The sequence below is a fragment of the Austrofundulus limnaeus genome, unplaced genomic scaffold (assembly GCF_001266775.1).
Source record: "Austrofundulus limnaeus strain Quisiro unplaced genomic scaffold, Austrofundulus_limnaeus-1.0 Scaffold829, whole genome shotgun sequence".
Lineage (NCBI taxonomy): Eukaryota > Metazoa > Chordata > Actinopteri > Cyprinodontiformes > Rivulidae > Austrofundulus > Austrofundulus limnaeus.
In genome coordinates this window covers 38,605-49,712 of record NW_013953231.1, presented here as the reverse complement: position 1 = coordinate 49,712, position 11,108 = coordinate 38,605, and the positions used below count along the sequence as shown (strand labels likewise).

At 40.5% G+C, this 11,108-nt stretch overlaps 1 protein-coding gene across 11 annotated transcripts in view; it reads left to right on the top strand.

Moving 5' to 3' along the window:
* The window catches only part of adgrl2b.1 (adhesion G protein-coupled receptor L2b, tandem duplicate 1), an 82,308-nt gene that overhangs the window by 33,689 nt on the left and 37,511 nt on the right, over nt 1-11,108 (top strand). For 9 of the 11 annotated variants that reach the window (XR_001312139.1, XM_014028908.1, XM_014028905.1 and 6 more), the window contains exons 4-6: nt 572-681; nt 3,748-3,762; nt 4,949-5,749. Coding sequence is in view for 10 of the 11 variants with exons in the window: in XM_014028908.1 (XP_013884362.1) it covers nt 572-681; nt 3,748-3,762; nt 4,949-5,749 (926 nt within the window). In the remaining variant the exon portion in view is untranslated. The remainder of the gene's footprint in view (nt 1-571; nt 682-3,747; nt 3,763-4,948; nt 5,750-11,108) is intronic. The other 2 variants (XM_014028915.1, XM_014028907.1) reach the window with 1 other exon arrangement.

Below are 11,108 nucleotides of genomic sequence, written 5' to 3'. Positions count from 1 at the left end.
CACACACACACACACACACACACACACACACACACACACACACACACACACGCACACACGCAAACAAGCTGTCTCTGCATTTCACACATCAGATAGTTAAATCGCTGAGGGACAACATATCATACTGGTAGGCAAATAACCTTTCATAGCTGACACACTCATGTCTTGTTTGGGCGTACATGCAGAGGAGCTGCTCTGTTATACTTGAGGCCACCCATTCCAGTCCACCTCATGTCACAGCCACCTGTTGTGTGTATTTTAATGAATGTCCTCTCTTTCAATAGCAGCCCGAAGACAGTAATTCCTAACATGCCTTTAGCTGCTCCGACTCTGTCATTCATCCCATCACCTTCATTCATTCGCCCTTAATGCTTTCATTTCCTCTCCCCGTTTGCCAAGGTTTTAAAACTAGAATGCATAAGTGACAGTCCTGCCTGGGATTTCATCAATGTCAGTGGGGCTCTATCAAGGAACGTTCCCCGCCTTTGTGTCAATAATGTTGTCTCTGCCAAGAGTGCTCTTGCTGTGGGGAGTCATGACGAAATCTCTGGTCAATCTTTTTTTTTCCTAGGTGCAACAACCGTACGCAGTGTGTGGTTGTCACTGGCTCTGATGTCTTTCCTGATCCATGCCCTGGCACCTACAAGTACTTAGAGGTCCAGTATGAGTGTGTTCCCTATAGTAAGTATCGCCATCCAAATCTCATACTGAAATCTTGTTGTGTGATTTCAACGTGTCTGATGTGACTTCCAGCCTCTTTCTCGCTCTCTTCACTTTGAACGTTTTCCACAGCTCTCCCAGACGACTCTGCAGCTCGGGCTTTTGGAATGAGACTCATTAATGARGACACTTTGTGTCAAAATGTGAAGTTTTTCTGACATTTTGAGGTTCAGTCTGCCCTAATTATAATAAAAAGCATATTTTCTTAATAAACTTTAATGGAGTCTAGTCATGCAGAGAGGTTAATGACTTTATTTTATGTTTGTGGTATGTGAGGAACTTGCTTTGTCTTGGACATAGATTTGGACTGGTGAAACAAAAAGCCAAGCAACAAGGTGGGAACAAATGTCTTAACTTTTGTCTCTCCTTTATTTTACATCCAGGTAACATTTTTGCCAATTTTAGTCAGTGCTGTTTGTTCATAATGATTTTAACAAGTGCTGCATAGTTTTTGGTAAACAGTGCTAAGATTAATAGCAGTTTATAAAACATGTTTTTGTTATTCTCACTTTACAACGCTAGACATTTTCCTAAACCTGGTGGTTTCACTTTCAAATCTTTTTAGAGGCACTTTATGTTTGTTTTGTGAATTCTGGTCTTATTTTAAGTGAAACTAACAGGATTTTATTTGCACTATTTCATGCATTTGTCTAAAAATCCTGGTGAAATTTTTAATCTAAAAGATAATTGCAAAATGTTCCTTGAGGAGATTTATGCTTTTTCAAATCGAATCTAAAAGCAGATTTATAACCATCAAAGTTTTCTTTGAATTTGCTGAATTCTAACTCTGAATGGCCAACTGTTTTCACCTCTTCCGAACAAAACAAAACATTCCCAACACTTTCTGACATGAAAAAACAATGAGGACTTGTCAAACTGCACAACGTTCTTGAAAACTCCTCTTCTCTACCAAATGCACTGAATTAGTTTTCGTTCTTTTCAGTCTCTTTTTTTTTGTCTTCTTAGCATGAACTATTTCCTCTTTACAGTCAATAACACACAGAAGCTGAAACTACCGAGTTCACATCAAATCCACTTGACAGTAATAGAAAAGCACAGCATCTACTAAGATGCCAAGAATCAATGGCAGAAGATTAGCTCTGGCTAATTGATTATAAATCTTTAGCAGCAAGATGAAAATTTTAGCTGCTGTCTGTTTAATGTGCTTTTTGTGCTTGTTAAGATGCTTTCAGAAACACAGATCAGAATGTCAAACTCATCAGCTGTAGAACTTTTTCTGAAAAAATTCCTTTAATTGCTGTTTGTGTGCACATCTCTCATCACATTCTGAATATTATTTGGTCCCATTATAACATTTCTTACGCCAGACTCTGGTGCTTTCAGTTTAGTACAGGCGATAAATTAGATGTTTATGTTTTAGTCYTTTGTATTTTTACGTCTGATTTGATCACTAAATCTTAGCAAAGCCAYCTTCAAAAAGGGGTTCCAGATGATTTAATTGCTACTAAAGGATTTCATTTGGGATTTGGATGTGATAAATGGTTGTTGATGTGTCCTGTCCCCTGTTTATCAGAGGCTCCTGCTTCAACTGCAGTAAATGTTTTTTTCTGCTTATAGGTTGCCACATTCATATCATCTGAAATGATTTRTTTAAACAGAATTGCTGTTTCAGTTGATAATCCACAGACCTTGCTGTGATTGGTTTCCATTGGACTACTTTCTACTGAACAAATAGTTCATATTTTCTCCTTTTCAAAAAATAAAAACCAACAACATTTTCCCCCCATTTTTTTGTGGTGGTAGAAATCTGAGAGGTTTTTCTACAACTACACAAATCAAACCGAGACAATCTGCACGACTAGATAKATTTCTATCATTTAACTTTTGAATACTTCTTACAGCATTTTTTCTCTGAAAATAGACAGAACGGTTTTATCAGGAGAGTGCTTTTGCTAATTATTATGTAAATAAAATGTTTCATAGAAGACTGATTAAAATAATCCTAAGGTTTGTAAGATATGTCTTGTTCTGTCCTGCAGACTAAACCAAATTTCTGCACTAAGTCATAAATCTTTATTAGTCATCAACTTGTTTAATGAAATGCTCCAAATTTAGTTAAATCCAGCTCTGTTTTAAAAAGTTAATCTACCTTAAAAGGGGAGTTTTAAAGTGCTGCTCAGGGCCCCTTTCCAGCCTGTGAAAGTGCTCAGTATATATAAATTGATGAACTGTAAACATTTTCAGGAATAAAACCTTCCTTTTCTCTCCTTTCAAACAGACCTTCGTTTCACCTCGTCCTGTGTCTCTTCGACTAACTTTTTTCTCTCATTTTTTCTTCCCAACTTTCAATCTTTTTTTTTACTTACTGTCTCCAGCCTCTTCCGCTATTTCCCTGCTGTGTGTCGCAGCTGCAACAGTCCACTACAGAAACTCCATATTAAGTCGACTATCCATCAGTCATCTCATGTGCTGTTGCTCTCATTGGCTCATTTAAGAGTCAGGTCTGTAACGTTAGCACCGTGTCATGCTTCACGTGTGTGGGCGATAGGGTTGAGTTTTGATTTGTGTTTAGAAAGTTTGAACAAATTCCACCCTCAGCCGAGACATGCCAGACATAATTTCTGTCTAGTTTCTCTAAGTCTGCTATCCATCTATTTTTTTTTTTCATCTAGATTTGAGTGGGACTTTATGGTTGTTGTTTTTTTCTTCCTGCCACTTAGGAGAAACAGTCTTAGAGGGACTTGTTCTGCTTTTACAGTGACCACTGTTGTATTTTATTAGCAAACAAAGACGATCAGAATGACAGGTTATAAGAATAGAGAGCACAGCACTCTAGTTATAATTTGTCTGTTTTTATATCCTAGGCTGAGATGCTGTTTCACTAACAAACAAACACCTTTTTTCAATTCTTTCTAGCTTTTCCACATCAACCAGCCCTGCAATCCATTTCATGGTCATACCCTCCAACTAATTCTCTTTCTCTGTATCTACTGCCTAACTCATGATAACCTTTCTCTCCCTTTTTGCACTCTTTTTTTTCGCTTTCTTTTCCAATGCCTGAAATAGAAGTGGAGCAAAAAGGTAAATGAGTGGTCTGGTCCATCCCTCCCCCTCCTCCTTCGGCTCCTTGTTCTGTGGTGTTGAGTATAGCCCCCCCTCCCCCACACTCCTCCTCTCCTGATTAGCTCTCTTGTCATTGTAAACTCGATAGGTGGATGGCTTGCGCCCATGGAATCCAAATGATGTGCAGCACGAAATTTCAAATGACAACCGTGGTTGCCAAACAAAGTTTTTCTCTATGCAATATGAAAGAAAACACCCAACTGTTTGGTGTTGTTCCTGGGACCCTCTTTTAGCAATGTAACCCCCTGACGAACGACTAGCTGAGTGTATACCTTTAATTTGGCTCAGTCGGAGTTTGCTTGGCCCAACTTCTGCTGCACCCATAGCACGTGATGTGAAATAGCAGTGATGGCTGAGTGAGTTTGGCACTGACTGAAACAAAAAAAAGATGTTTTAAAAGAAAACAAAAATTGACTGTGTTCCCTTTTTTATCATCCAGAACTAATTCATTTGTATTGGAACCTTGCCACGGCCTCCCTCACCCATCAATGGTTACTTTTGTCTTTCACCACAGAAAGTAGTGAAAATCCTTTACCACTGTTGTTCTATCTATTCCCCAACCTCCACTTTCATTTTACCTTTGCTTTGCTGCCTTCGCCACCATCGACAACCTGTTGTTCACTCTTATCACGAGATGTGAAGTCTGTTCCCTTTTCTCATTTTATGACCTCAGTCATGTGAGAATGCATGTGCAGTGTGTCCATACACCCAGCTGTTCGTGTGGCATTTGACTTAAGAGAGAGGCTGGTATTTGATAAAACAGCTAAACAAAACACTGTGAACTCTATTCCCTTCATTTCCCATGTCTTTCATTTGCAGGATTTTTATAATTCTTTTTTTTTTCATGATTTATTTGTTTTGTCCCTGGTAGGGTGTAGCAGCAGCCCCTTGAGATGCAAGTTCTATTAACCTCACATTTTTCATTCTGAGTAATCTTTTTGACACGTACATTTGTCCCCCCCCCCCGTACTCATTAGTACAAAAGCACTAGTCAAACGCTTCCTCCAAATTCACAGCCCCTGATCTTTTTGTCCTGTACTTGAGTCACGCTGCAACGAGAACTGTTCTTGTCAAATGTGTAAATGTGTGCCTTTTAACATTTTTGCCTTGTTGTATTTTGTTTCACTCTCCTCTCTGTCACTAGTATTCATTTGTCCCGGGACTCTGAAGGGCATAGAAGCCGCCACCTTCTTGTTTGAGGCTGAACAGCAAGCAGGGTCCTGGTGCAAAGACCCACTGCAGGCTGGAGACAAAGTCTTCTTCATGCCCTGGACGCCGTACCGCACCGACACCCTCATCGAGTACGCCTCTTTGGAGGACTTCAAAAACAGTCGCCAGACAACCACCTATAAACTGCCGCACCGAGTGGACGGGACAGGCTTTGTTGCTTACGACGGTGCTATCTTTTTTAACAAGGAGCGCACTCGCAACATTGTCAAGTTTGACCTTCGCACGCGCATCAAAAGCGGCGAGGCCATTGTAAACAACGCCAACTATCACGACACCTCGCCGTACCGCTGGGGTGGCAAAACGGACATTGACCTTTCGGTTGACGAGAGGGGGTTGTGGGTTATCTATGCCACGGAGCAGAACAACGGACGCATCGTGGTGAGCCAGCTGAACCCCTACACCCTCCGCTTCGAGGGCACCTGGGAAACGGCGTACGACAAGCGCTCGGCCTCCAACGCCTTCATGGTGTGCGGCGTGCTGCACGTAGTCCGCTCAACCTACGAGGAGAACGAGAGCGAGGCCAGCCGCAGCCAAATCGATTACATCTACAACACCAAGCTGAACCAGGGCGAATACACTGACATTCTCTTCCCCAACCAGTACCAGTACATCACCGCTGTGGATTACAACCCCAGAGACAACCAGCTGTACGTGTGGAATAACTTTTACATCCTGCGCTACGACCTGGACTTTGGGCCCCCGGATCCCGCTGAAGGTGAGTGCTGCTCCATTTTTTTGTGTAATCCATTGTCTTTGGGTAATTCCTCCATTGTTTGGCAGCAGCATGGGATGTCACAGATGGCTGCCTTTTAATTTTGGATGCAACTCAGGTGTGATAAAGGAAAGAGGGTTGTGTTATTCTTGGGGAAAGGGCTCATTTGCAGACAGAAATTACAGATTCACCTCAGAATGAGGGATAACTCTCTGCGGGGTTGCACCACCACCACCACCACACACACAAAAACCTGCCTCTTTATTACCACGAGGCAGAATGAAACACTCTATCCAGCTGATGCTTGGACCCCATCAAATTCTTCAATCTCAAACCTTATCCAGAAACATTATCTACAATGCCCTCCTGAACTTCCCTCTCATGCTGGGAACATGTCGAAAAAAGGATTGTGCACAGTATGACAGAGGTTATCCTCTCCTCCCTGCCTCAGGATTTCAAGTTGAGTTGCCATGGTTACCTCTTCAACTTTGCAGAAGCCATTTTTTTTTGTGACAGATGAGGTGATAATCGCCAACCTATTGTTGGCTAATATTTTTTCAAAGGATGAAATGCGTGCAAGATATGAACCACATGGTGGATCTGTGCCGAAAAATTGTAGGAAAGCGAGATCTATTACGGTGAGGAATCTTGTCAGGCGAGTAACTGGCTTAAATTAATCTGTGAAGTGCTGAGAGGCGACATATGTGTCACCAGACAGGGACATTACATCAGGCTGATAATGGGTTTAATTGCCTAACAGCAGCCAATTTATCCCATACAGCCCTGATAAGTCTCCAGCACGAAGTGGAGGAACTAGAATCTTGACCCGACTCAATGATATGTTAGAGGCTCATGTTGCTCCCCTGGAGCACTGGTCCATATTAGGTTATGATTTTTAACTTCTGGATATTTGGGAGGGGTTGCCGACGGGCTGAAATCGGATTCCCGACTTGTGCTGCGGAAGAGAGGGGGGAAGGTTGGTTTTTCAATGGAGTCTGTGTGCTCCTGAACTTTGGCCTCTTGTCAACACGTCTGTTTGTTTTCCTGCCATTCCTTGGAATCTCCGAAGCCTCATTCAACATTTAAGTTTATATGAAGAAAAAATGCTCAAACTTCGATGAGTTTAGCAAGCATGTAAACTGTTAGCTCAACTGCTTACGTCCTGATTTATGTAAATGTAATTAACAAGTGAATTATCATAATTACCCTCCTCGTCTCTAAAGAGTCCTGGAGAGAGGAGGGAAGTAGCCATCACAAAGCATTTGCAGTGAAGGGTTTAATGTGCTCTCTCAGCTACTGTAATGCCTGGGTAAACATAAATGCCACATAGGCTTGGTGTTGTCACTCCCTGCAGTAACAGAACATAGTTGTTGATTTCACTTATAACTCCAAGTGCTGGTTTTCTTCTACCCACCTGTCATAGAGACTCATTCAGATCTTTGCTGCAGAACTTGCCTCATTGACTGTGTTTTATGGGAACATATTCCTCCATCTAAACAAGACTACCAGCTGCAGTGCACTAAGCTCCGTGAAGGGCACTAGAAAATAATTGCTTCTTGTTTATTAGTTGTTCTTTTCTTCTTTTTTTTTCATATCTACACCTCTAACTTCTTTACTCTGTAGCTATTAGGATTTATTGCGTGCACATAATATGCCGTTGAATTAAACAACCTATTCTGCAGCCCAGTCTAATCGGGCTGAAATAATGTCTCACTCTGAAACAGAGGGACACTTGAGGCGTAAAGAAAATTAATTGTGCCTATTAAGATTCATCGACCACAGAGCGAAGTTACCTCGGACACAAAATCTAGAGCGTCCTCGCTCTCTATTAGAACTTGTGTAACAGCAACCCATGTGTCCTTTTCTGTCAGAAGCAACAACCTTGGCTGTGAGGCTCAAACTAGAGAGGCGCGTAAAACAACAGCAGGGATTATGGGTTCATATTAGAGGAGTTTTGGCAAAGTGATCAAAGCAGGAAATAATTGATCTTAGCAAACTGGTCTTTGGGTGTATCTACCACTGCGGGCTGCTTCATTCCAGACCCCAGTTGAAGTGGTTTGCGCGGGTCGTTCTTCGTATTGATCTTTCTGCTTATTGTTCCAAACAGTTCACACAGATTTAGCGAACATGCCTGTGACCCGCTAATGCATTGTGAACACAAAGCAATACTGAGAGAGTTTGCCTCCTCAGACATCTGCCTGAAAGGAGTGCATGCCAARAAGGGAAGCACATCTCAGTAGTTCTTTTAGTTACCAAACTTGGAGAGACATTGGTAATGCATTCTCTGTGATGTGCAGAGGCATTAACTGATTTCTTGTTGAGTAATTGCAGGGAACATTTCAAAGTAACAACGAGAGAAAAGAGAAAATGAAATTGTCTTTGAGGTTGCATTGATTTAAGACCTTAAAGATGAGAGTCGTATAATTGATAGCTTTGTCCAAAAGGCTTAGCTGCTAGAAATAATCTGGTAAAACTGGCCATTGAGCCTATGTGAAGTTAAAAATGTCTCACATTCTGCATATCACAAGCACTTTCTTTTGTTTTGTTTTCTTGTCATTTTTGTGGCTAAACCCTGCATAYCATCTCACCGTGCTGTGCTTTGCTTTGTATGATGCCMCCAGGTAAACCTTCAAGTCAGAGAYCATTTATAGATGTTTCACGCACTGAGCCTGTGTTCCATCCTCAGAAGCATATTTGGCAACAAAAATAACGTCTGCAGTAGACATGTCAGGGGATTTGGAAGAGCTCTAATTGTTCTGCGTGRTGGATTATGTCAGGGAACTGCTTGAGTGGACCTCATAGGTGCACATGACAGAGAGTTTTAGAGTGTTTTGCTCTTGAGTYTATTTCTGTCTCCACATATATCTTCCTGTCTACATGCATGTTTCTGTTTTGCAAGCTGCTTTGCCATCTCCTCCTCCTGACTCAGACTGTCTAGTTGTGACTGTGCTGRGCCTGCTGCTCCGCAGTATTCAGTTTCAGGCCTCATAAATTACCCCACACAGACACGAGATATGTTGGGCAGAGCTTTTCTCGTCTATTGCTCTTTAAAGAACAAATGTCAATAAAGCTATCYGCCCRGGCAATCATTTCTTTACAACTTTTTTTCTCTTTTAAAATTTGCAGGGATAATGACATATTCTTTAGCACCAAATTAGACAGCGCACGGGAATTGTCTTGAGGCTCTTTACCTTCCAAAGCCCCCATCGTGTAAGCCTGAATCACATCAAACAGCACGAGCACACATAAACAGCCTGATGTAAAATTCATGTCTTGTGGGATTTGTTTCTCTGTCATTAATTATCAGCGGTGGCTCCAGGTAAAGAGGTAAAAGACCAACTGTAGCGCAGTTCTTGTCCTTTAAGACATCAGTGTTATTGAACCAAGCTAAAATGAGCCACACGTGGATCTATAAAGGCACACGCACACACACATATCATGTCTTGCTATCTTAACAGGGACTTTGCATTGACTTCCATTCATTTTTTGTTCATTTCTGTACCCTAGCTTTGATCCTACCTTAAACCTATTTACCCATAGTACATACCTAACCCTAAACCTAACTAGGGATAAAATCCAATCAATTTTTTCACATTTTTATAAAAAAATTTATTTCCGATCCGATCCAGTACCTGAATTTTGGATATTGACGAATGCAGATAATAATCCTATATAAAAGCTCTGTTAGTTTTAATATTATTAATGATGTCATCATAATAATCACTTTAATTGTGAATTATTTAATATTATTGTTATCAATATTATTGATTTGATTTAAGTTAGAATGCAAATATAAACAGTAACAATAATGATGATAATAATGTGAACAAGTTTGGCAAACCTTCATCCTCCACCTCAAACAGAACCTGTAGTTTCATGTTTTTGGTGCTGCAGCATTGACACATTCCAAAATTATGAAAAAAATAATAATTAAAGTGTGTTAAAAATTCTTTATCATAAAACGCTTCTGGAGTCATTTCAGCAAACATTATTAAAGCATGCATCGGAAATCTCCCCACTGGATCGCAAAACTCCGATACATTAATTATGCTGGTATTGGAACCCACTACGGATGCTGGATGTACATCTAACCCCTGCTCCCTTTAATTTGCACCTTATTAAACTGGCATTCAAACTTATGAGACCCAGGCTTTGGYCCCCATAAGGAGTGTATCCKCAAAAGGTAGTAAATTTTAGAAAAATGGGACTTGCAAGGTAGTGAATGCTAGAACATTGACACACACCGGCTGTACATAAAGTAACACAGCATCTTACTCATCTGTGTTAAAATGATTTAATATATAAATGTGGGAGTTCTTTCATTCAGTTTTGCCCACAAAGAGGGTAACATTAAATAAACAAGAGGAAATTTGCTATCACGTCAAAATGGAGTCCTGAATATTTTAGCTGCTGATGATAATTTCCTGCAAACAGCATGGGTCTGTTTATTAGTATACTGGGAGGATTAGACTTGCTCGTGTTCAAAACTGAAACTAATTGAAACAGCTTGATCTGACTGCAAGTTGTCATTCCACTTCCCCTAATAGCAAGATTTAGGCAGCTTATGATTGTGRAATATTTTTGTTTTAATTTTTGTCCTGTCTAGACAGGTAGACAGTTTTTAGAGTATTACATGATTTCAGCAAATGATAATAACAATAACAGAAGAGAAGTGTAAATTATAAAATCAAGGACAGCCACCAAACGTAGACTTRTCATCACATGATTACATTTTAATAATTTTGTCATCTTCCTCTCAGGAATGACTCAAGGGGGCTATAAAGTGATGAAACTCATTCTGTTTTGTCTCCACTCTGTCGATTGATCATCTTGCAGGARGATTTTTCTTCCCTCCCCCCACCTTTAGCCATGTTTTAATTTACGCACTGTTTTGACACTGGTCGCAGTCGTTTTTCAAGTGCTCGATCTCAAACTTGCCCATTATGTACAAGAGGTAATATTCACCATATGGCAACAGTATGCTTTTGGTGTCAGATTTCCCATAAAGAGTGACTTCACTGCCTCTTGAGAGAAATGCAAGCTAATTGGTGCAGCCCTCTCCTGGATGAGTGCTATCACAGGACGCAAAGCTCTTACTGAAGGGAGTTGCTCTTTGCAATCAAAAGAAAATTGTAGCTCGTGCGGTGCAGAGGCATCAGAATAATCTCACAGATGTGCTGCCTTCTGAGGTCATTACTTTTTGAAATATAGAGTTGATGTGTTGCATATTTAATGTTTTCAATGTTACCCACATTTGATTGCATTTGATTTAAACTACAGGAAAACTACAAACATTCACAATTTTTATGTAAATTTCTTTATAAAATAAAAGTGAAAGTGCTTAGAATTAAAGTCTTTAGTG